The following is a 26266-nucleotide window of genomic DNA, read 5'->3' on the forward strand; positions in this document are numbered from 1 at the left end:
TATTGTGTATTCTCAGACAGCAGTTATTTAAACGTATACACAACGTAATGTCAATAACATCATAAGGCAGGCAAACAAAATGTACGTTCAAACACAGTTTAACACAGAAGTGGCAGGTTCTTTTGAGATATGGCAACAGGGCTACTGGCAACAAACAATGGGCTAAATAATCTTCTGCTGGAAGAGTTTTTAACACTATATTGAGGATAAACAGTCACTCTTTACAAAGTTATTCACTCATTTGAACAGATAGCTTGTTTATTCCATCTAAAGTACACAAATGATGTCACCTTATACGCCATATGCATGCAAATCAGCCTACTGGACACAGAAGATCTAAAATAATCCATGAGAAATGTATGAATACAATAAAAGCCGAAGAGTTGATAAAATGGGGAACTCCTGTGAGAATGACAGGGTGATGCAATAACTCCCCAGCAGTCTTGTGGTTTTCTCTGAAGGCTGTAGTCTAACTGAGAGGCTCTCAGGAGCGCTGATGGTCTTGTGATCAGATAGGCGGAGAGGGGTCAGGGGTCAGCCCACGTGCAGCTTGAAAACACAAAAGCCTTTTTTCCTCAGCATTATTCTCAGGCAAGAAGCAATGTGTTTCTGTGTTTCTATGGACCCTTTTATTATAAAATCCAAAGGGCTGCTCTAAGTACAGGGTTGCTGGAGAAATGTGAAATAGACCATCCATCTCAGGCCACCCTACCATCAGGGATCTCTTTTGACTTCTATACCCCTATTGTTTGGACTGTGGTTGGGCTTTCCACCATGTCTGGGGAACCCAAGAGAAAATTTGCACAATCAAACCTGAAAGTCTCCCCAGTTTGGCTCTGGCCTTACTGGGTTGGCCGGGAAGCATCTGCGTGGCGATCTCCGGGAAAAGAAAACACACCACATGATGTCAGATAAATAAAAGGGGTGTTGGAGAGGACAGATGTTCCTCTTGCTCGAAGGAAGATCAGAGAGAGAAAAAAGCAGCATCTAGACTGCCCGCCACAACACAGCAAAGTCCAGTGGGACTTGAGGAAAAGGGAGTGTGTCCCAAAACAGCATGCAAACTTCATGCATCTACGTAAACTCGTCATGCGCAGCTGACAAATACAGAGTGATGGAAAAGGACAACAGCCTTTGAAGAACGACAGCCTATACTCTTGTGCCGTATTCTCTCGCTCCAATGTTGTATCCAGCACCTTTGCCTTTGTCCTGTTCATCTCTAAGGAATAAAATCATTCTTTCAGAATTTGATGTACAATTTGCAGTCTTAGATGAAGTCTTCTCCCTTATGCCATAGATTTATTTAATCAAGTTTCTCTTGTTTGGATTTGCTACGCTTTCAAAATATTCTTTGTTATTTAGTTCCATGATATATGAGCAAGAGCTAGAGAATTCCTTCTGATTGATTATAGTGATGTATGGTTTCAAACAGTAATTCGTATGGAAGATGGGGAGAAAAGAGACAGAAACATGTCATGTGAAGATAGGAGGAACATTGACAGCAGACGGTCTGCCAACAAGCCTTAGTGAATATGTTGTCACTCCACCTTCCATCTCCCAAAGATCATTTTGCATCATTAACATAATGAATTATTTATTTCATTTAAGCATGTCCCCTTTTGGCAAATGTTTTGGAAAACATGCAATAACTTGTTTAAATGTAGGTTGCATTCCTACTTTCCTATTTTACCACTGATCTGCACAACACATTTATTAAAAGGACTTTTTTACTTTTCATTGAGCCAATGACTTTGAAATACTATATTATTATTTCTTGACTGATCTTTAAAAATCTTAGATTGAAACTATTTATTATATTTCTACGTTGGCAGTTAAACCACTGAAGTTTACACAACATAACATATTTTATTTTCATTATTCTCCATATTTGTTTAATCGGCAATGTAAGAATTAGGTTATGACGTGGCACTTGCACCGATCTTTCTCAAAGGATTCAGATCCCTAAAACCTAAATAAATTAACAGCTCTATAGTCTTGTAGGTTCTGCTGTTTAACAGTCATTTTTCTAATGTTTGTTGCTATGATTAGCTTCACCCAAACTGTAACCTTTTCCCTTTCTTCCAAGGTTTCCTTCAATTTAAAAGTTTATTATCAAATATATTCTCAACCTCTCACAAAAACATCTTTGAAAGTAACACAGTAACACAAAGCCAAGAAATCTCGCCAATATGAAATATGAAATGGGCTCATAATTATGCGGTGAGGGCATCCAAGAGCAGCGCGGTGAGGTTACATTCCCAAAAATATCAGCTAATGAGGATGCCACATAAAGTTCGGGTCAAATAAGTTTAACTATCCTCTTAAAATACCCGTTGGAATTGTCTGTGTGTGTGTGTGTGTATACATATATATATATATATATATATATATATATATATATATATATATATATATATATATATATATATATATATATATATCATGATTTCAACCGCAGCAATTTGGTTTTGTTTCTGTCCTTTGCTCACCTTTTTTGCCTCATTAGGAAGCATATTAAAGAGACAATGAGAACAAGTCAGAGTGCAGAGCCCACCAGTAAAGGAACCAGTAAACCTGCAAAGCATGGAGCAACACAAGCAGAAAGGATTATGTGATCATTAGGATCACACTAATACATAACTTATGTGCATATGTGAGATTGATTTAATGTAAAGTGTAAATTATTTTAGATTAACACAGTTAAATGATTTACTTATTAAAGCAAGTGTTTGTGATGTGTGGGTTCCACCATATTCTCAACTAATGTATCAATTGGTGGTTTAGTTTGTTAATCTGTTAGCTTTAAATTAGCGGTAATGTTTTTTCCATTAACCGATTCAGACAGAGAAAACTGTAACTTCAATGTTCTGTTTTTTGTTAGTGGCCCACGAAGCGAGTGTCCCTTAACGCTACGTATGAAATTGAACACACACAAAAAGGAGAGGAGCAAAAAAAATATACAAAAGTAACATACCAGTGTTTATCCAAGAAAGGTCAGCTGAGTAACAGAGAAAAAGAGAGAAAAGGTGAAAACGAAATTCAAAGAAGAGACGCCTCAGAAAAGGTACCGTCAAAGAAATTGGTTGTTGAAGATAAAACAAAGAATACATAACTTTTATATAATTTATACAAGAAACCAGTCTGATCGTGACACAGATGACAGCACAAAGACTCAAATTCAGTTATAATGCATTTGTTGCTTCAGAGGTTTTAACCTGATTTAATTCGGCTTTTAGGAATCTGTCTGCTTTAACATAACCCTTGTTTCAAGTGAGCTGACCAATAAGCTTAAACTTGAAGACTCACTTAGAAAGGCAGACAAAAGGCTTAATGCATAATACTGTAACACACATCATGTTTCACATTAAACTCATGGAAATGCATGTGATCATGACTTAACACTTAGCATTTGTTCTAGACAATGCCATATGGAGTCTCCCCTTTGCTTGAGTGTGATCGTGTTGCAAAAGTTCAAGTTCAAGTCACAAAACTCTCTCTGTTTGAATTTTTTTATTGTTTTCGATGTCAGTATTTTTCCCCCCTTCAACACATTTTGAGGGTTAACCGAAGCATCTTCGGCCTCAGCCACAACGCTTCATGGGTTAACACCACATGCGCACGTGCAACAGCGGGTCAGCGGCTGCCGCTGTGCTGAGCACGCTTGTGTGGCTGTTACAATCTGAAAGGCAAAGCAATGGTACTTCCACCATGAAACGTAGCGGCGTTAGGTTGTGCGTAACCACAGACAGACAGGAAGCCTGATGACCTGTGTGCGTGTGCTCAAACCAAAAGGGTTCATTCGTCATGGTCCAACCCAAGAATATGGTCTAGCACAGTTTTGCCCAGTGTGTGCAGAGACTCCAGCCTGTTGTGTTTGTGAAAAAATACTATAATCTAAATGCAAGTTCTCAGTGAAAAGTGCAAATGCATCAGGGAAGAAATTTGCCATGTATTGCACAATGCTTTTATTGACAATAATTCCCCACGTACAGCAGCTTTTTCATTACTGGTTGTAAGTAGCATTTTGAACAAAACAACAAACTGCAGAAGATGACAGGGATGGTACATGAAGCGCTTATGTTCTCTCTTTGCATGAGCTCTGTTGTAACAGTAATTACTAGTCAACCTCCACAATTATCATACTATAAGGACTGTGCTCGGTGGATCGAGAACCCGATGCTAATTCTATGACACACATTTTGTGTGCTATTATGTAGCGCAAAGATGTTAAAGCTCGTGCTACTTTTTTATGTTAGAAATCATATTATCAGTACAAGTACTCATACTGGAAACAAAAATAAATTAAACGATGAATTCAGAGTGGGGCTCGTAAATGAGTCTTTCATTTAAGGGGCCCACGACAGGAGAAGACTGCAACCGAGAGCGTCCTCATTTGAGTCACCACTACGTCAGGAATCTCTCTAGTCTTCCCACTCCATTGGCAAAAGCCACGGGTGTGGAGGACCTTGGCTCTGTGGCTTCCTGGAAACGGTAGCAGTGTAGAAACCGCCGAACTTTGTTCCTGGCTCACTTTGCTTGGTTGCTGTGGGTTTCTTTTTCTTACCGAAGGCTTTTTTCAGTGAGAGCTCTAACTCATTGGCTTCATCTGTCGGCCGTCCGTGGAGAATGTGTCTGATAGTGGGGAGGGCCAAATCCGACTTACAGCCCAGGTAGCTCTTGAGGTTGAGCTCAGGGAAAGCTGCATCTCGGAGAGCCTGAACCAGCTGATCCTCGGCATGAATGTGTTTTTGCTGATGGGTCACCCTCTGCTCCAGGGAAACAAAGCACAGAGTGTCTTCAGCCAGCCCGACCTTTGCCACAGGACCGTCGGTTTGGCTCTTGCTCCAAAGGGGGGAATTCAGAGATTGTTCTTTGGATTTGGCCCGAGTCTCGGCCCCCTGGTGCCTGAAGTCTTTCTTCTTACTATGGACCTTCTCTGAGTCACTTGGTAGGAGCTGATAGAGCCCCTCATCAGCCAGGTCTGCTAAGTCACCGACCATCAGCTGCTGAACAATTTGCTTTCTCTTGAGAGGAGATGGACCTGTAAGAGTACCTTGCAGTCCATTGCCTGCATCGACACACAGCCAATCACAGCTTGTTAAAAACCCCGGCCTGTGGGATATTTCTTGGAGCGACTCGATCTTCACGGCCAGCATGCAACAGCACTGTCTGAAGTGCTGAACCAAAAGCACAGCAAACCGCCTGATAAATTCTGCTTATTAAAGCCAAAAGCACAGGATTCCAGACATGTGCCATTAGCAAAGCATAGCTCTGAGCAAGGAAGCTTTGAGAATGAGGAAAACATGCACATTCATACCTAATTATATGGAGCTAAATGCCATACAGTGCGGAAAAACAGTCAGCCAGATAAAAGTAGTGGTTAAGAATAATCCAAGGGTTGCAGACTTGTTCAGTTTTGTCAAAGGAGACGGTGGATTTGTTGGGTGTTAAAAGATGGCCAACTTTCAAACAAGCTCTTCCAAGTCATTCAGCTTTAAAGATGATTAAGAAAGACATTAAAATGAAAGCGCAATCCCTAGCAGGTGATATTAAAAAGTGTCATAACCAAAAATGCACATTCCAACCTGTCCTTTTGCAATTCCGAAAGCAGTGCAGGGGCTATGTCATTCATGTGACCTTTGCATTCACCCTCAAACAATAAAGCAAGCATTTTAAAGACCATACTTACCCTCCTTGAAAGAAGTCAGCACAACTCGGTTGTCTAATGGTTGTGTTCTCCTGTAGTTTACATTCAGAGGCACAAGAGCCGAGTCTTGGACATTAGAAGAGTAGAGGGATGTTGCCAGGGCCAAAAACTATGGAGACACAACAAAACAAAGGCATGTTATTCACAAATTAAGATTATGACAATAAAACCATGTCAAAATGTCTGAAAAGAAATGTAGGAGCACCTGCATGCGAGATATTGTGATGGGATTTCGGAACACTGTCCACAGGACACTGGGATAGCAAGGGGGTGTCGTCAGTGACCCGTCGTAGCGGTAATATTCATCCAAACGGGGGGGCAGCAGTTCCCTGATGTTGAATCCTGGCACCTGCACTTTCTGACCTGCCAGAGAGGAGTCAATTCAACATTTAACAATAAAATCCGAGAGAAAAATGAATGTACATTCCCAACGCAGCTGCTATTGTTCACTAATCATACTCAAAACTACAACGAAAATCATCATTTTAGACTCACCCTTGTATTTGAAACCATTGAGGAACCTCAAAAACTTTTCAAAGGCCGGATTGAACTCTCCAACCTGTAAGACAAACACAGTGAGATGGTTCTGCTCCACAAGAAACTCACACATTGCCATTTTCCCCCCTTAACATCTCACCTCAATCAGGGCACCAAGCACAGCCAGGCCGTCAGATTTGTCTACAGCCATGGATATAGTGGCATACTTGTCCGAATTGAAGTGCACAATGTGCAACTGTGACGGAAAAGAGACAAAACCAAGTAAAAAAAACAAATTCAATGAAATCTCTGCGTGTGTTGCAAGAACTGTATATGTTTGGATGGTGTGACAAAATTGTATTCACTGACTTTGTTCTAACTTGGAGAAAAAAGGTAAACATTGCACTATTTCTGGAACATGTTAAATTCTCCTTCATTCACTGCAAACAGCATGTCATCAAGTAGGTGTGGTCTGGAGAGGCTTGAGAAGATGCATGTTCTCAACGTGTGTCCTCAGAGGTTCATGTCAAACCACATCACCTTACATGTAGCGGCGATGCCTTCAGCGGAGGGATGGTCACATAAAAGTATGAAGGTTGTAACCATTTCTAACCAATGTGATGTAGGGTTTATCTCATTGAACAAGAGATTTTTATTTTCAAACTCAACTTTGAGTTACAAAGTCAAATAGAGCAAACTAGTGTGTGAACACTTGGGGTCGACACATGAAATAGAGCCACGCCTTCCAGAGGTGGATGAAAACCAAAAGATATAATGATCTGGTACCTTAATCTCTTTAAACCCTGCAAGAAACAAGACCCGCTGTTATACTGCACTGACAATGACTGGAATTATGTTGTACAGGTATGGTTTATTTTGTACCTTAACTCAGTCCAGATTTTTGACACTCTCAACTTGTTTACTGTTGAAACTTTCTGAGTCTCTGTATTTAGAAAATGTTTCATACAAGCATCCAAATGTTCTTCCAGACTGTCAACTCAAGGTCTCCCACAGTGCTAATTAACTGGAACCGAATACATGTAATATGCAGCTGCGGAGCTTTTGAGCTTGAGCGACATCTTTAAGCCTCAGTCTCTCCCAACTCTCTGCCAATCCAATGTCACACCTTCATGCCACATAGATTTAAAATGTCTGGTGGCTGCGATGCTATCATCTGAAAGTTTGATGCAAATACCATAGTACCACACCATATATCTGAAATATAGTATTACCAATAATATTGGATGGTATTTTCTGTCCAATGCGTTATAGTGAATACATCGTTTTACATGTAACTATCAGATAGATTAGAGTAGTATAAAGTATAAAAGAGCATTCAAGTCCAAACACCTCAATTTATACTAGTGTAAATTAACTTTTAAACCAGCACCTTTTCCCATCAATTAGTGTGTAGTAAGTGTTGTTCACCTCGGCTGCATACTGCTTACTGTTCACCGTGTGTTCAGAGCCTGCGACTCTACCGGAGGAGCCCCAGTGCAAATGAAGTTGGGCTGCAGTGTAACGGTGAGGCAGGCTGGAGATGTGCATCTTAGAGGGCAGGGATATTTGCACTGTGGATCAAGACACATGAGACCCCACCACGCATGACAGAGTCGGGGGGAGGGCTTTTTTCAGTTAAAATCAAGGGATCAAGACACATCAACTCGATCTGAAGTGAGGGAGTCACCCTCCCCCCTCTAAGCTGTCCTTCTGCTACATTTACTTCATGGCGCAGTGACGCAGGACGCTTCGCCAAAAGTTCGTCAGTGTGTGACGAATGTTTACAAGTGAAAGAACCTCGGTCAGCTTATCACAGAAACCCGTCATGCTTACGATGCCACTCGGATCGTGGCGTTGGTGCCCACCAGGCATGCATACATAAGCATTAAGTCTTTGCACGTAACAGCCTACTTGACTCAGCAACTGAATGGTCACAAACACATATTTGGCTCTACTGAGCTTACCACAGACATTTCTCATGTGCAGCTATATATGAAACATGGAAAAAGCAACAAAAAAACAACAACAGTACCACAGGTTAGCAATCTTTTTACTTTGTTTTGTGGCACATAGGCATTGCTGTCTATGTTGTGATTGCTACGCGTTCTGGATATAAATGGACATTAAACCTGAGCTGGTTTCTGTTGTTGAGATGCGTCAGACAGACAGTTGAGGCTGATGACTCACGACATGAAGCTCTTTCTTTATCTAGAAGGGCAGCTAACATAATAAGAGAGTGGTTATGGAAAATTGCTGGTGCAGATGTAGAAAGAAGATCCTCCTATCATTTTCTACAGATTGACCCAGAAATGTGGCCTAAACAGCGAAAATGGACTCCTCAGCGTTTATGTCGAATCATTTCCAAGGAATACATATAAACAGTTTCTAAATCCCGCGTCAGCTTAAATTCTTGCTTGTTTAATACACAGTTCTGTTACATGTGAATATATTTTGACTCACTGTACCTTTTTATAAATTTTGTTGATAACGCTGTTGAATTATACTCACCAGAATGTCCATTATTTCCCAGTGTAAGCTGCTCATTCGGCGACAGGTTGTAGTTTTGAATCTCGATTGGGCGCAAAGTTGGGTCAAACCTTAACAGCGCTGGCTTGAGGTCTATCGGTGACTGGAAAGCTCCACCGCAGTATGGAAATTGCTTTGGCCAGTAGTGTTGACCTTCTGGCCCTGCAACGATGTAAACTGTTATCAATAAAACACCTTTGGGGGATGCCTGATGTAATGTAACTCACATCCACTTTTAAATTTTAAAATGCTCTTGCGTGTTACTCTTATCCTTCATCCAAAAAGTGTATTTTCACCTCGGAACACCAGTAGGGATACATTGCATGTTTTCTTTTTTTTCAGGTTTTGTTGTAAAGAGGAAATGTGTAAAACATGCCCCAGTGGGAAGTTGAATGGGGATTGGCTCCAAAGCAAACTTGGCATACTGTGCATTTTATCATTCATCAAAGTGAAGTATTATTATCTATACACAAGGCAGCATGGGAGAGGCCCGTGGCTTTGCTCCTGGCCCTTTCTACAGTAGAGTGCGAAGCAGGCCGTTGTTTGTGGAAAGACACAGTGAGAACATCGTCTCTCTCCAAATGAAGGGTTTCCATTAAGCACAGAACATCCAAAACTGCCCCATTTCCCGATAGAGTCATGCAGTTTACAGAGTGACCTCAGCGACAGGAGGGTTTCTTACTAGACAGACCAACATTGTAGAATAGAATATGGCACGAATGATCCTGAGTGTAACAGCTTCTGCATATTTGCCACTGACTCACTATTTATCTAAAACTCCTCAAAACCACCATATGCCGGCTGACGGTGGTTAAATATGATGCAGCATGAGGCTTGCCGACATGTCAGTTCACAGAAATATGTGGATTGATTGTACGAGACATGCCAAAGGGCATCAAGTGAAGCGTTTAAATCACTGAATATTTGTTTGAAGTAAGCAAACTCAGCCTCTAATAAGGAAGAAAGTAACTCGTATGGCCATAATTACTCAGCAATGACGTTAGTGTCCACGTCATTGCTGGTCTAATCAGATCCAGTTCTACCTTTAACAATGGCCTTGGAGTTCCATGGTAAGAATGTTCATATAAGTCAATGGTTCAACAGTACCTCAGTGTTAAGAAAAAAATTAATAAAGGAAGAAAAAGAAAACATGAGCAGGGTGAGAAAACTCCACCATCAACATCATATGTTTTACACCCACGTAACGGTTCAGAGGTGGAGGTGGAGATATTATTGTGTCAGCTGGCACATCTACAACAGAACGTGCTATCTGCTACAGATGTGTATATATATATATATATATATATATATATATATATATATATACACAGCTTTCCTCAAGTTATTCCCAAACTTATTCCCAAACTTTCCATTTTGACTTAATTCAAATTGCCTATATTCTAAATGGTGATGATTTTGTATTTTATTTACTGTTACTTTCCAGGGTGAATCATAATTTATTTTGCCACTTTTTAAGGTATTCCCTATCCAAATGCATAAATGAGAAATACCTGATTGCTTGTTCGGTTGGGTTTTCTGTACATTTTCCAAATTTTCACAAAGAGGAGACGGACAGCTGCAGTACAATCCACAAATGCTGTGGTTGAAACCCCAGTGGATCCATCTCTCCCAGATATCTGAATTAAACAGACAACTCCTAACTAGCAGAAGCAGTGACACGCAGTGTCCGCTCTGAGGACAGTTTGAGACAGACACAGTCATGGTTGCCCATAGACCTTCAAGCATGTGACAAAGGCATCAAGCCACAGATGTTGCAGAGTCTGTACTCAACATTAGTTTCATGAGGTGACAGGAATGATGTCACTACAGGCTGTCTTTGAGGTCACAGAAAGTTGTGCATATCTCATTGGTCTTGTGGTGTTGTGGTGTCAAAGCACTTATGTGGGGAAATAAATATCTTCTCTGACAATTAGGTATTCCGAGATTTGCATCAAACTGAATAAACAATAAATTGGTAATATTTTAGGACTTACCACTGTACGTCCATTTGGCTCCTGAAACAGTAGAAATAAATATAGTTTTCTCCAACTATCAATTTAACCATGAAAAACCGCTCCTCCACATTTATTAACGTTTAATATAGTTAATTTATAAATTAAACAAAGATGTATTTTTATTTATTTAAAAGTCAGAAAGTCCACGTGCAGGTGCAGGTGGCTAAAATTCCATGAAGCCTTTTCATTTTACAAAGCACTATTATCATACTTTATAATAAAAGCATCACTAAAAGTGCACCCAAAGTCTTTATCTGCCTCCCCCGCGTTGAAGATCTTACCGTGCAGCAAAGCCAGTGAAGTCATCACTAGCAACACGATGGGTGTGAAGCTCCGAAAGTGCATCTTGATCCCCCCCTGCACAGCCCTCCCTCATGGGCAGCCTGACGTCAAGCCGGAGCACAGAAGGAGCTCGGAGCACCAAAGCTGCAGCCTTCAACCCGGCTTTTATAGCCCACTCGTGTCGCCAGCTCCACTGTAGCGCACGCTGACGTCATAGCAACAACAGAACCAGCCTCCAGAGCCATCGGGTCACCGGAGAGTGGCAGCTCAACGCATCCAAGCGACGCCTATCGTTTGGGGCAGGACGAAAGATGCTGGAAACGCGGGGATGTGGAACCCTTCGGATTCTGGAAAGCCGGAGGATGGAAATAAAGAAGGCGGTTGTGACGTTTACAAGACGCACCTGCACAAGGTCCACAAGCAATCTGTGCCTCCACTATGAAAAAGTGTGGTGGCGGCTGGTAGAAAATGTTCTAGGTGGGGGAAACCAATCAATTTCAGCACACAACCCAGGTTGATTTAATGCAAAACAATTAAGGTATCAAACACACAACTCTGCAGTTGAATATTTATTCCAACATTAAAAAAAAGAAGTAAATAACACTTGAAGGGCAGGAAGACTGAATATGTCTTGTCATGAAAAGATTAAGTGGCTGAAGAGTTCATACATTATATATACATATATCTCTCAGAGCAAAACCAAAGTTGCATCAGGCTGCCCTGGCTCATCTTGGTTGATGAAAAGCTTGGCGTTCAAAACACAATATGTTGTAAAATGTTGTAAAACTGTAAAATGCAGTTACCTCTTTCCTACTCATCTACCCAAAAAGTATATTATGAGGCCAAGAGTATGCGGTTATAAAGTATACATTACAAACATAATGCCTACAAAAACAGTGAACACACTAAACATGCTATTTCTAACATTTATTTTAATTCATGATTGCATTTTGATTATAATGAGGGCTGCAGATGAAAGTCTGTGATGTTGGAGAGCTGAACCTAAACAGGATGAAATCATTCCATCATGTATAAAAGGCATATGGGTCCAAAAAATGACAAAAATCTACAATGTAACAGCTCAGTATGTAATCAATGCTAATTTGTGTTTACTGCTTTTATGTAGCAGAAGTCATCCTGTAAATGAGACATGAACACCCAACAATAGCAATATTCACCAACCCTGCTGCATATTATCAGAACTTTGAGCTTTTAGTTTCTTCCGTATAATAAAGCAAATCACAAAGAGAATAATATCTTTTCCTGCCGTTATCTTTTGTTTCGATTGCAGTTGTCACAGGGAATATTGGTCCAAAGGTTATAACAGCCCACACTGTTTTACAACCCTCACTCACTTCAGCAAAGACTGAACAAAGGCAGGCAGCAAGATGAAGCACCTGCTGTTCTGGGGGATTGCGTTTGCTGCAGTCTACATCAGCCATTCAAATCCTTCAGGTACTTAGAACTGTTTTCTTCTTAATGTAATACTGTAACTAAAAAAGGGTTTATAGACCAGATGGTTAGTTTTCGGGAAAAGCCAGGAAACTTTTGGTCAAACTCGTCTTTAGTAAATAATTACAAAATATTTGGGTTGTGTTTTTACATAGCTGTTTAATGTTGTATTTTCTTCATATTTTACATGATGGTCATTATTTTTCATTTAAAAGAAAAAGTTCCAGTCTTTTCAGAGCAACATGGCGGTTACATTGGCGGAAGACAATATCAGGCAGAGTCATTATACAGAACTGTGATGGTCAAACAGAAATTGAAGGACTTGATGGAGAAAAAAAACATGTTTCAGTACAATGTATGAGTCTAGAATGCATCTCTCGGCAAAATGTAAGCATATTTGACCCTTTTCCTGACCTCGTGGAACAAGCCACTGAAGAGAACAATGATTGTCTTTAGATGTGACCAAAAATAGGACAGATGGTATTTAATGTACTGTAAACGTACTCAAAATGTTGTTGTCACTCTACTACAGGTTTTGTTAAGCTGACTGGACAATTATAGACTTTTAAATACTGAGATAATTTCTGTCTGAGCCTCAGCATGAGGAGCTGACACTATGTCACCCTGTAACTTCCTCTCAACTTCCAGCGTAGCAAATTATTGAGCACCTAGTAATAGCTCAATGTTGGTTGCTAAGTTAGATTCCCTAAAAAATCAAGTGCAATTTTTGTTTTAAACCACTTCCCTTCTGTGAAATCTATGAAGGGCGGGAAGAATGAATATGTACCTTAGATGACAGTCTTTATTGCTGTCATAAAACGAGGGAGTGGGGATCTGGTGAAGAGATTAGTTAAACATTAGTTATGAGCTGATGAGGTGTAACACCTATCATACAGAAATTGTGCAATGTTCAACTCACCTGCTTACTTTGTAGCATAAATGTTTTCCAACCACAACACCAGAGCATCACCTTTTGCCAACAACATCTATCAAACTAACAGTTGTTCTTTTGTACCCAACAGAAATCTGTCATTTGAAACCTGATGAAGGTGAAGGTCCAAGCTTCATCTTTGCTTTGTATTATGACCCCAGCAAGGATCAGTGCAATCCTTTCATTTACAAAGGACAAGCAGGAAATGGCAACCGTTTTTTCAGTGAAAGAGACTGCATAAGGAACTGTTCGGCCAGGAGAGAGATGATCTACCCAGTGGATGGTGAGAGGATTTTGTGATTAATCTTCATTCACTGCTCTGTTTTCAGTCAACTCAGTCCTTCGTCCTGGCTGTAAGAACTTTGGAACATTAATCTGACTAATGAGGTGGAGTTTTATGGCCTAAGGGACCATGAGAGGAAGGGCTTCTTGAGATCTGCCTTAACCAAACAATAACTAAGTCTAAGTAGGACCAAGCAAAATCAAGAAGTTACTCGTCAGCTTGAGTGTTAGCAATACGCCACCATGTGGCAGAAGACTGGCACAACTAATGACGGATGAAAATGTATACATCTGAGGCTTTATTATCTAATTATGAAGCAAAGCAGTTTCATACGTAATCAATCATGTTTCGGTTTTTTAAAGATATTTACTAAGAATAATTATAAACTGCAACCCTGGTGATGACTATTTTGATGGGGACGATGTTTTCTCTTCACAGTGACCAAAGCTTGCCACTTTAAAAAGGCCGAAGGGGAATGCAGTGCTAATTTGTTGAGATACTACTACGATTCTGTCCATGACAAATGCAAGAGATTCCTCTTCAGTGGATGCGTTGGAAACGGAAACAGGTTTCTTGACCAACTGAGTTGCAACGCCACCTGTTCTGGCATCCACGGTGAGCACGAATCTCTCTCTGTTTGCTGTCATTTACACCTGTTGAAAAGTCATTCCGTCAATACATGTTAAAAAAAACATTGGGTCAGTAATGACACCATACAAAATAAAATGTATATAAGGATATGTTTTTTCTTAGATGATGGTGTGGAAGAGGAGGAAGAGGAGCCAGACACTCCTATTGGTCAGTAGACAATGAAATCAAGCTTTTTTTAAAGTCCAAAATGTTTTTTAACAACTAGCTACGTGAAACTGTTACGTCTTATACCTCAAGTGTTCAATCTGTTTAAATTAATCCTACTCAACTGTGCTCTTCCACAGCAATCATCTGTGGAGTCCTGCTTGGCATCATTCTTGTCGCAGTCTTGATAACTGTGATCGTCTTGACCGTTCGGTCAAAGTAAGACTACTTCTCTTCGTCTTTACTTGTGCATAAGAATTTATTCTGAAATCCAATGACATTACTAACACTTACTGGCTACTTTTCTGTATTTCTATTAATATTTATAATGTTCTTCTGTAGGAAAAACAAAACGAAAGCACAGGGGAAAAATAAAGAACCTAAGTCTGGCACACCTCTTCGGGAAGGGGAGATTGAAATGGCGTAGACAACATGGCACCATGAAGGTGACATTTATCAGCATGGATGTTTATTATAACACTAATTGTCTTAATACCAAACCTAACTGATTAATGAATTAAAGTTGAATTTAGATTTTTTTCTACTGACTAAAATCCATTATTTTCATGTTTTATTTCATGTTTTTATTTCAATGTGTGCAGAGTGATGTTTCTTAAGTTGTGTTATTCCCTGAGGCCTTATACTGAATTATACTTGGGCAATTTAAATAAATCTTATATCAAAGTTTAATCAAAAGAAACCACAGTGGCAAAAATTTGTCAATTGATTGATCAGTGGTTTAACTGAAACCATTATATTAAATAATGAATCGTAGTATTTTTTCCAGGAAGACTGTCAATGGTTTTCTTTGTTCAAACTATTTGTTATTGGAATGATTTCCAGCTGCTCTGCTGTGATAGACAGAATATAGTTGGGTCAGCTGGAGGAAGCAATTTGGAAGTTGTGACAGACATTTCTCACAATGTGTATACACTAACACTCGAGAACAAACAGGCGCAGAACTGTATTATTCCCAAAACTCACCTGCTTATGCAAAATAACCTCAATGCTGTCTTCTTGTGAGGATTTCTGTTTTCCCAGCATTTGAGCATATGGCTCAAAGATTGGCTGAAAATCTGAAGTCTTCTGTAGGAACCTGTCAATCCTAAACCCAATACATATTTAGAGGTGTTTTTGTGAAGTGCATGCCCTCTCTGTTATGTTTTCTGGGTCAGCATTTGTGAATCTTGAAATGTTTATGCTCATGCTTTGTATTTCGGAAATAAAAGAGGTTTTGCATAACAATCTCTTATTTGATGGTGTTTTTTTAGTTATTTTGGAAATAATTTCCAGTCCCTCAATAAAGGTTTATCAGTAAATAAAACACTAAATTACTTAACCTTGAAGTTATTCGGTCATATATATTTTAACAAACTTGTTTTGTTATTTTATGAGTATAAGTTATCGTGCCTTTTGGAAATGTAATGTATTGCAACTGTGTGGATGGCTTTACATTTTCAAAAATACGTTGCGGCTCAGGATCTGATTTGTGACTTAATTGTCTATCTTGACTTCTAACTTCAATGTAAACACTTATATAACAAGGATTTCTCACAGTCCTAATAATTGATCAAACTAGTTGCATGTACATTATCAATATGCATCGGAAGTGAGGCCACTACGCATGCGCGACACTTCTAAAGTAATTTAAAGCTTTACAACATGGCTTAATTCGGTTAAACATACGAGCTTCTACATGTCGGTATGTATTAATGTTATAAAAAAAAAAGACAGCATTCCGGATTCGGGGCCCGCGTGGTATCGCTGAACGAGCTGAAGAATTTAAGCGAAGGAGGAAGTGCTTAAACGTAAATTACTCGCAGAAGCGTTTTCACCCTCGTTTTATAACGAACTGAGAAAAGCTCTGACCGGCAGAAACTACGTCACTTCCTCAAGGTATTTCCATTTGTTTGGGGCAAGCGCCAGCAGTTACCAAGTATCTTGTACACCAGAGCTAACGTTCCTGTTTCAACTAACTAATACGTCAGGGTTTACACGGTATTGCCCTTAAGGTCAGTAAACCTATCTATGCCGATAGTATGCGAGAGATAATGTTGGTTAGCGAACGGTCCTGCGTGAGTAAAGACGGGGAAACGTGCCTTCGCGAGCAGAAGTAGTTGGCCGGGGCTAACAGTCGCTAGCTTGTGTAGGTGAATTGGCTAACTATTGTTAGCTACCTTATTCCTTGTAGCGTTTAGCTAGCTGACTTCCGATCGTGACCTGATGGAGTGCCCTCATCTGAACTCCAACGTGAGCTGCCCCTTCGATACCTCCCGGCTCCCCAACGGTGCGCCGCTCTCCTGGTGTTGCAACGGTAAGAGAAGTGCTTGTCATCCCATCGTTAACGGATGCGTCCATCGCAGGTGTTGCACGTACAAGTTAACGTCAGGAAAACATGGCAGATAACGATGAACGGTTTAAGGAATGGGCCGTGTAAAGGGAAACCACTGCAACACACTTATGAATCTTATAGAAATCTACATTCCTCTACATGTAAGACTTCTTCCTCTTTCATGTCCAGTTTGCAGGTCTAATAAGAGCCCGTGGATATGCCTTACCTGTCTGATGGTCCATTGTGGGAGGTACGTTGTTGCCGTTTTGTTTACAAGTTAAATTTAGAAGCTGCAATGAGATAAGTTGACTTTTCTATCTCTTGGTATCCATTGTTTTTATTGTACAGCAGAAACACTGTGTAATTAAGAAGATAAAAAGGATATTATCGACAGCTTGAAATACTGTAAAAACATGTCTATTCAGGCCTAAGAAAATATCAACATTGCCCTTTTTTCCACCAGATTCTTTGACAAATGTGAGCATAATGTAGGCCTTTACTCAATATTAGATTATTTTCTGTTGGTTCTAGATGTTGTGTAATCTCTATCTTTATAGATATGTCAATGGGCATGCAAAGAAACACTATGAAGAGAGTCAAATCATTGGCAGTCAAAAGAAGGGCGAGAAACAGGAGAAGGAGAAATCCCAGCATTCTGTCTGCATGGACTGCAGCAACTACAGCGTATTTTGGTAAGTGTCTTAAATGAACAACAAATCGATGTCTGTGATCTTTTACTTGGCACCTTGCCAAAAAAACGGGGATTGTTATGGTTTAGCGCAAATAAATAACGTCATATTATCATTAGTTTATAAAACTATTAATTCCCTTTTGGGGGGGGGGGGGGGATCTAACACTGATCTTGATTATATGCCAAATATGATGGCGTGTTAATTACAAGCAAATGCTGTCATCTGAGTTTTATTAACTATATTGAGAAGTATTTGGTGAAAATCACTCCTGCCACTTGTACACATGGTTAAATAACGCATGCTGCCACAGTGAACACAATACAAAATATTTATCATAGTGTTGTTACGAAGTCATAATCTAAATAAGTTTATTGTTCCAACTTGTATTCGCCTCAACTAATGTGGATTTTATAGTTACAGATGTGATGACTTTGTTGTTAATGACACCAAGCTTGGTCAAGTGCAGAAGGTCAGGGAACATCTGCAGAGTTTAGAAAAGTAAGTAAAATCTAAACATATTTTATCATTAATAAACTTGCCGACTGATTTAACACATCGTTATATTGTTACATTATTTTTGATAGAATGTCCAAAGGCCAGGTAAGATGTATCCGCCATACATGTAAAATATATTTCACATCCTTCTCAACACGAGTGTTGATATATGTTTCCTTCTTGCAGCTCCGTACTGATGGGAGACAGACAGAGGAAAAGAAAACTTCAGGAAAACCCAGCTGCAAATAACAAGTTGTTCAAAGACAATGTTAGTGGCTTAAACGATTTGATTTCCTTTGAAAAGAAGATTGGAGCCTTTCCACAGTGGTGTTTTAGCACAAAATACTGTAGTATTGCTCAAACTCATTTAATAGAACTACACCAGGTGGCTATCACAATATCTTTACATGTTAGCTTCAAACTTGGTTTGAATTGTCCTACGTTTCATATTTACTGCGAATTAACATCTTAATGCATTTCCCTGGTTTTTGACAGGAAGGAGGAGCTTTAGGTGCCACAGGTCTGCGTAACTTAGGAAACACATGCTTCATGAACGCCATTCTGCAGTCTCTCAGGTAAGGTCACTGAAGACTCGGTATGTGGGTGGTAAACTGTGTTTGCATGGTTCAGTAGTTTTGCCACTGTAGACCCAGGGCCCCATGACAGCTCATCCTTTATTAATATAGTCTGGGGCACAGTCAGGGGAATAACACAAGCTGCTGGGAACAGGACACAGTCAAAGGACGTATTTCTCAGCTAACACATCTTTGTTGGGGTGTTTTTTTGTAATACAACTACTTTTTTCTAGTACTTCTGACCATTTGCCAAAGCGTGCAATATATATATATATTAATGAATACAACGTGTTTTACTTCTTCCAGGCAGCCAATAGTTACCACTCATTTTTGTATGGTTATGTTAAATGACTCTCACGTTTATGACAATCATGTTATCAAGAAATGTTATTTATAGACCATTCATATTATTAAAATGTCTATTCCTGCCCGGTGTGAAGCATGTTCTAACAAAACTTTTTTTCCTTTGACAGCAACATCAAGCAGTTCAGCTGTTATTTCAAAGAGTTGCCTGCAGTGGCACTACGCAGTGGTAAGACTGCAGGAAGAAGGATGTACCACACCCGAAGCCAAGGGGAAACCAGTGTGTAAGGTTCTATTCTGTTGGAGGAAGGATTTATGGGCTGAGTGCAATGATCTTACAATTATTCCCAGCAAGTTTTACTTTGGTCAAATTGTTCCTTTCCGGGGATTATGGAAGAATACCTCGTTAGAAATATTTCCTGATGACAACTTTAGACTAGAATAATATACCCAGCAAGTTACATGAAGAAAAGCTCTGTACATTCTAATACAATGTGACACAAGTTTGAGTATGCGTTGTTGTGACATGTATTAGAAAGTCATAGTTTGCTTTAGTAAAACAAATTCAACAACCATACAGGTTTGTTTATTGTAACCAGGTGGTGCATCTGGGTGACAGGGTTGTTTTGTGTTGAACAGGTCTTTGGTGGAGGAGTTCAGAAAAACCCTTTGTTCCCTATGGCAAGGAAGCCAGACCGCCTTCAGTCCAGACTCCTTATTTTATGCTATCTGGAAAATCATGCCCAGTTTTAGGTATGCACAGTGCCTACAGAGAACTGGCCGGGAATTAAGCTCCTCACGCTCCGCAGCATTCTGGTTCCTTCTCAGTCGTGCTTTCATTCAATTTGCCTAAAGCACATCATAGTCACAGAGTGGAACAATGCCATTTAGAGCCGTGTATTTGTGTCCAGGGGCTATCAGCAGCAGGATGCACATGAGTTCATGCGATACCTGCTGGACCACCTCCACAGGGAGCTGCAGTGCAGTCGCAATGGGGCGTCTCACCCGGTCTCTCCTCAGGATGGGGTCAGATTCTCCACTGCGGATGGCAAATGCTACATGTAAGCCTGTGCAGCTCCAAAATGATTTTGTGTGTATAACCTGTTTTTCAGTTGATTTTAAGGTGAAGAAGACACATTAAGACACATATGCTACCTTTTGATGATATTTCTTAAATTATTACACACAAGTAGTGTAGATTTAGCTCTGTAGTCTCTGCTTTTTTAGAATTAACTGTATCAAATAATTGCAATAACTATTTTTCAATGTTGCCATGTCTAAATTACAGTATAATGTTTGAATATTGTGTTGCTCATACGTTGATTTAATGGCAGAAGGAAAGCGCACATATTGAGGGCTGATCTTCTGTTTGCCTTCTTGATTTTTTACAGAAATGGGACTGCCAGTGTCGTCACATCCAATTTTGGTGGCATACTCCAGAATGAAGTCAACTGCCTGATTTGTGGGACAGAATCTCGGAAATTTGATCCATTTCTTGGTAAATGTCCTAACGGACTGAAAGCAGCTGAAGGACAGAGTTTTTTAATGTTCTAACCACACATTATAGGCGCTGCGTACCTACTCGCTTTTATTTTGGAGCGCCAAATGAGCATCCAGGGAGCAAAGCTCCTCTGCAGCCAAGTTGCATGTTTGGAGCAAGCTAAAAAATAACATACATGTCCCTAGATGACTATATGTTATCAAATGAATATATTCTTTATTTATATTGATAATGCTGTCGCTTTTGCCGTTTTAAAATGACACGTTGCTGGCTTTAGGGTCACAGTCGTTGTCAGCTGTGGTTACATGACAGACCGCAATACAAATGATCTGTTCTGGGGTCTGTTTGCTCTCTGCAGGACGGTGTCTGTTCTCAACCAGAGATGGTTAATGAGGTAAGAAGTTTCACTCTGTAACACCACTGTACAACTCTGAGTGGACTGAGTGTTTCTGGTGCCCAAATAACTCCCGACAGAGTGATTCCATCCGGCAGATCATGTGACATCAATTCCAAGTCGTGTAAAACTCATCTAAATAGTTTTGACAGGGAACCTTCAAACATTTAAATCAAGTTTAAAGACAAAAATATTGCCTGAATAGCAACGTTTTCCTAAAATAGTGATGGTTCTGTAGTGTTGCTGCCATGAGACAATAAATTGACTCGTGTTAAACTTTCAGCGCGTTAGGGGCTAAAGAAAACTGTTTTGTAAATAGCCAAATACAAAATGTGGAAATTACTTTTTTTTTTTTTTTTAAAGACACAATTCGTCAAGGGTGTATATTACCAAAGCATTATGATGTATTTGAGAGTTTATGCCCATTCGTCTTCACTCAGATCTGTCTTTGGACATTCCCAGCCAGTTCAGACAAAAGAGAAGTAAGGACCAGGAGCCGGGGCCGACCTGCACCGTGCGTGGTAAGTTCCCCATTGGCTCAGAGACTGACTCATTGGGCAGTTTCATTTTCTTTTTTAAAAAGTTGTTCGACAGTGTGTTCTATTGGTTTGTTTATGTTTCAGACTGCTTACGTAGCTTCACTGACCTGGAAGAACTAGATGAAACGGAGCTGTACTATTGCCATAAGTGTAAAAAGCGACAGAAATCCACTAAGAAGTTCTGGATCCAGAAGCTTCCAAAGGTACAGGCCAAAATTCAAAATCCTTTTATACAATTAAATGAGTTGGTTAAATATTGTGTTACGGTATAATTGGAGGTCTTATTTCCTATTTTATTAGGTTTTGTGTCTGCACCTGAAAAGGTTCCACTGGACGGCCTTTTTAAGAAACAAGGTGGATACGTACGTGGAGTTTCCACTGAAAGGCCTGGACATGAGGCGCTACCTACTTGAGGTGAGTCTAAAAATGACGAGCCCACATTAGATGATGCTCAGCAAGAACTCCTACAGGTCCGAGGCAGGCTGTGCTCTCCCAGTTCAGGCCTCTGTGAAACTGCAGTTTTGACAATAAAACCAATGGAATCCTCCTCACAAAGACTTGAAAGGATATGGCAGGCCCCGCTTTCTCTGTCTGCTCTTACGGAGGATTCAAAGGGAAAAACAAATCTGGCAAAATGGTCTAACTGGAATTTTTGTGGGTTAACTGAGTCCTACAAGCCTGAATCTTCACAATACCTCAAGAACTACTTGTTCCACATGAAAACCTTTGTAATGAAGGACATCGTTTTCTGACTTAAATCAAGACAATTCAGACCATGGAAAGATCACATGGGAAAGACGGCTGACTTTGAAGTGAAATTCGACTGAACTCAAATGGCCTCATTGTAAGTTGGGCACAAACTGAAGCCGCAGACACCACGAAAAATAAACTTTAAAAAATATGAATATTGAAAGTCATTTTATATACAGACAAATTTAACTGTTCCTTTGCCAAACTAGTGTCTCTGCTGACGTCTGTTCCCTGACGAGAGGACGCTGTCAGACGAGACAAGACTTAGACTTTAGAACTGTCGTTTTAACGTGTGTTTGAGTATAATATCGCTCCACAAACATTCCTCATAAGTTGTTCACTGGCAGGTCATTACAGTTTCCTTCCTCTCATTTCTGCTACAGTGCTTAAGTTTGGCAGGTGATGGCGGGGGCAATTATAGCATAGCATAGCAACACCTGGGGTGCACTTCCACTTCCCTTGAGTGCAAGCAGAGGCCCAGTAGCAAGACCACAGGGGAAGTGGTTATAATTTGAGTGATGGCAGGTTCCGGCACATTGTCTTCATTCGTGATGGCAGAACACCCCTTTTTATGTACATGTTTTGTTTTGACGGATTGAGTGTAATCTACAGTACATATACAGTCCCACAGATATCCCTGGACGGGTTCTACTTGTATTGACCATTTCTTCATTGATTGACCAAAGCTCCCATTTGGTCGGTGCCATGTTTTTTTGTCCTGCACAGTGGGGAAATCTCTTGTCTTTTATTGTTTGCAGCTGGAGAATTCCTTACCGGATAGCTGCCTGTATGACCTTGTTGCGGTCGTGGTGCATCACGGATCTGGGTGAGTAGCCCTCTTTTTAAACACGCAAAGCAAGAGATGTTAAAATTCATACTTTTTTTCAACCCTCAGCCTGTTTGATTACTGTCTTCTGATTTTATTTTTCACAAAAACATCTTTCATATAACTAAAGCTTACTAAAATGATTCTGAGTAGCCAGCTCCTGTCTTTAAAGCACTGCCCTTATCCAAACTGTTCATCAGAAGTCATTTCAAAGCCACTATCCCATCATATACAGTGATTTTAATAGTTGCTTATCTTATTTTGATCACCTGCCCGATTGCCAACATGAAGTGAATTCACATACACTGTATCTTAACCCTTTCCCCTCAGCCCCTCCCAAGCATTGGAGGAATACCAGACCCATGAATGTTTTGCAATACAAAAATTATAATTAACAGTGCACCCAGTTGCTTGGCCAAACAGTTCAGATTCAGAAATTTAGTGGAAAAGCCTGGTGGACGCCTGTGTATTTAAAGATTCAAGGCATCAGGCAGAGGAGGGTGTGTTCATCAAAGCGCTGCTGTTCTATCTCTCCCCTCTGAGTGGCGATATTGCACTGCTGAGCAGAATGTGCGCAGCAATAAATGCAGTCTGATCAGAAGCCAGGCAGCAGGATGTGACGTGTGTGTGTGTGTGTGTGTGTTCACAGGGTTGGATCAGGGCATTATACCGCATATGGCAGCCACGAGAGCCAATGGTACCACTTCAACGACAGCACGGTGACTCTGACAAATGAGGACGTGGTGAGGAAGGCCAAGGCCTACATCCTCTTCTACGTGGCGCGGACGGAACATGTGGCCTCAGGCAAGACGGACGCAAACAGGCCCGCTGTGGACCCGGCGGCCAGGGACGGCGGCCCTTCACAAGCAGTTGCTCAGGACAAGGTCGCCACGGACACGGCTGGGCCAGATGTGCCAGCCTCCCACTCAAACACCCAGGATGTTGCAGCCCCGGGTGACGCTGCATTGGAAAACGTGGGGGAAGACGCGACGGAAGGGCAAGAAGCTAAGACTGCTTCAGTGGTTGCTGCATCCCAGAGTGGTACCTCAGAGGAAGGCAGCCAAGCTACATGAGCCACAATGATCCTGTCAGACTGCCTCAGACCAGCCACTCACTCCATTTTGGCTTCACCTCAGTCACACTTCTTCCCGTGCTTAAGTTTAGAGAATAATTTTCATGTTAAATGTATGTACAACTATTTTGTTTTGTTATGACCTGCATGGTACTTTCATGTATAAGTTGCTGCTTGAGAAATCTTAAGTATGACCATTTGCATTAATTTCCTTGATGTTTTATTCCTCAGTTGAGGTAGACTTCTCTGTATGTTGTAGATTCCAAATGTGATTGTTTAAAATATGAAGTAAAGCTGTAGCTTCAGTTGGTCCAATATTTAGCCTTCCCTGAAGGAATTGATTGTGTCACGACACTGTCATTATAACAATATTTGGAGTTTTAGAAGTTTCTAATGGTATTATCCACCTCATGAGAACAGTGTTCTGTTCTGCAGTATCTACCAGAGGTTTTAGGGCATAGAATGCATATAGAGTCGACAACTCATTAGAGTTATTTTTACCTCCATGTGAAAGAAATGATCATTCTCAAGTTATTGTTTTCTTTTTATGTTTCTCTAAAAGTAGTTAGAATGGGGTCCTGATGAAATTCTCATATAAAACATAACACAAATACAACAGAATCCTTTTGAAAAATGTTTTATTATGATGAAAGAGATCAAAAGTTGAAGTTCAGTTTTTATTGCGAAGACCATTACATTTGTAGCAAATTAGCAGTACGACGATGTGTAGACAGGAAGGCAATGTTCATTCTTTCTCAACATTTAGAAACATTTATATCGACTGACAATACGATTTAAGGACCGTAGGGGAGTGCGCTGGACCCTCGCTCATTTTGTTCTAATTTAGGTAGACCAAACACTTCAGTCTAGAAATGAATTAGATTAATTATGATTTTTTTTTTTTGCAGCTCAAAATTAAAGACCAAAGAAACCGTATCAAATTATGTTTCTTTGCCTATAATCATTCAATCATACACTGTTGCTGATTGAATTATTTTTATTCAGCAATTTAGGTCCTGTGAGTAACTTAAATTACCGGATGTGCAATTTAATGCACGCGTTAGGAAGTGTCCTTTTGTATATCAGGTTGGACACGCCAGCAGATACGCTCCCCCCCCCCCCCCCCCCACACACACACTCACACATAAGAGCTCCCCTCGGGACGCGTGCCAGCCAGTCAGCCTCGTCTCTCGAGCAGGAACAAGCACTCCTGTATGATGATGAACAGCTGCTCTTCCTCGCCTTCCTCACAGGTGGCTGTGTGCTCACTACTATGTGCCCATTAATAATACACAAGCCCCCCCCTCTCCTCTCCTCTTTTCTTTTCTAGATCACAGCTGCTAATGAAAAGCTGACTGCACTGTGTTCGTCAGATCCGAGGTCAGGAACGCCATGACACTGAGTCAAAGTGCACACGTCCTATGTCTTTTTACCGATTGGTAATAAGTGGAATAGGACATAACTGGTGATGTGGTGCGAGGTAATGACATAGACTTAATGGTATTTTGCCTTTTTGCTGACAGTATGTCCTCAGTGCTACAATTGAGCAATTTCAAACTCACGCTGAGTCATAGTTCACTGTGTTCCTTTAGTCCTGCGTAACAGACACTTTCACAGAAAGAGTGTGTATACTGTGTATTTCCTACTGTATATATTCTTATTTATATATACCACATAGATATACTCTGCACTTTATCTGCTTTCTTGCACTTCTGGTTAGATGCTTAACTGCATTTCGTTGTCTCAGTACCTGTACTGTGCAATGACAATAAAGTTTAATCTAAAAGAGTTTGTCAGGTTTAGGTCATGACTTGATTGGCCTGTGTAATTAAATTATATATGAATCAAAATTGGCTAAGGCTGTTATGGTCTTCATTTGATTTAGCTCAAGTCCAATATATTTAAATGTGTAAACTACTGTCGTAAAGCTTATTTTTTATGTTGGGAGGCTAACTCAACCCCCCCAGGGTTGGTGTTTGGGGGAAGTGTTACTTTGATCATCTGCTCCTCCTGGCTTGCCTTCCATTTGTTAAAAAAACAAAAACATTTGGAATGACGCACAAACAAGCAGACAGATGTTTTCAGTCCAATAGAGTTCCCTGCAGAAAGAGATTAAAAAAAAGGTTGTAAACTTGAACATAAATAAAAAAAGAATAAACGTAAAAACAGGCCTCTAGTGTCAAATCACTATCATCCTACAGTAAGGGTCAAATAGTTATTGCAGGACTGTTGTACGTTCTACGGCCTATTTATTCCCATCTTTTGTGTTGCTAAGTGTGTCGACTATCTACGCGCCCGTTTGAGGGCTTGGCCCGGTGA

The 26266-nt window shown here is 40.4% G+C and overlaps 3 protein-coding genes across 3 annotated transcripts; 2 read left to right on the forward strand and 1 right to left on the reverse strand.

Annotated features, from left to right (window-relative positions):
• Window positions 1–3231: 3231 nt before the first annotated feature.
• ca12 (carbonic anhydrase XII) lies at window positions 3232–11274 on the reverse strand. Its single transcript, XM_037452682.2, has 9 exons — window positions 11007–11274; window positions 10705–10725; window positions 8693–8872; window positions 7613–7755; window positions 6345–6440; window positions 6203–6266; window positions 5913–6070; window positions 5690–5816; window positions 3232–5068 (listed from the first exon to the last, which is right to left on the reverse strand). The coding sequence occupies exons 1-9, from the start codon at window positions 11068–11070 to the stop codon at window positions 4422–4424; spliced, it is 1500 nt and encodes a 499-aa protein (XP_037308579.2). The 5' UTR covers window positions 11071–11274; the 3' UTR covers window positions 3232–4421.
• Window positions 11275–12325: 1051 nt separating this feature from the next.
• si:dkeyp-73b11.8 (BPTI/Kunitz domain-containing protein) lies at window positions 12326–15713 on the forward strand. The gene is made up of 6 exons (XM_037451743.2): window positions 12326–12462; window positions 13482–13673; window positions 14112–14288; window positions 14427–14471; window positions 14609–14687; window positions 14811–15713. The coding sequence occupies exons 1-6, from the start codon at window positions 12396–12398 to the stop codon at window positions 14893–14895; spliced, it is 645 nt and encodes a 214-aa protein (XP_037307640.2). The 5' UTR covers window positions 12326–12395; the 3' UTR covers window positions 14896–15713.
• A 950-nt stretch (window positions 15714–16663) lies between these two features.
• Window positions 16664–24252, forward strand: usp3 (ubiquitin specific peptidase 3). Its single transcript, XM_037451741.2, has 15 exons — window positions 16664–16782; window positions 16990–17050; window positions 17358–17492; window positions 17907–17990; window positions 18174–18255; window positions 18483–18562; window positions 19036–19149; window positions 19505–19618; window positions 19777–19926; window positions 20257–20363; window positions 21201–21281; window positions 21384–21502; window positions 21600–21713; window positions 22808–22875; window positions 23525–24252. Exons 1-15 carry the CDS (start codon window positions 16692–16694, stop codon window positions 23946–23948), a joined length of 1824 nt encoding a protein of 607 aa, XP_037307638.2. The 5' UTR covers window positions 16664–16691; the 3' UTR covers window positions 23949–24252.
• Window positions 24253–26266: the final 2014 nt, after the last annotated feature.

This window comes from Pungitius pungitius, chromosome 6, assembly GCF_949316345.1.
Source record: "Pungitius pungitius chromosome 6, fPunPun2.1, whole genome shotgun sequence".
Taxonomy (NCBI): Eukaryota; Metazoa; Chordata; class Actinopteri; order Perciformes; family Gasterosteidae; genus Pungitius; species Pungitius pungitius.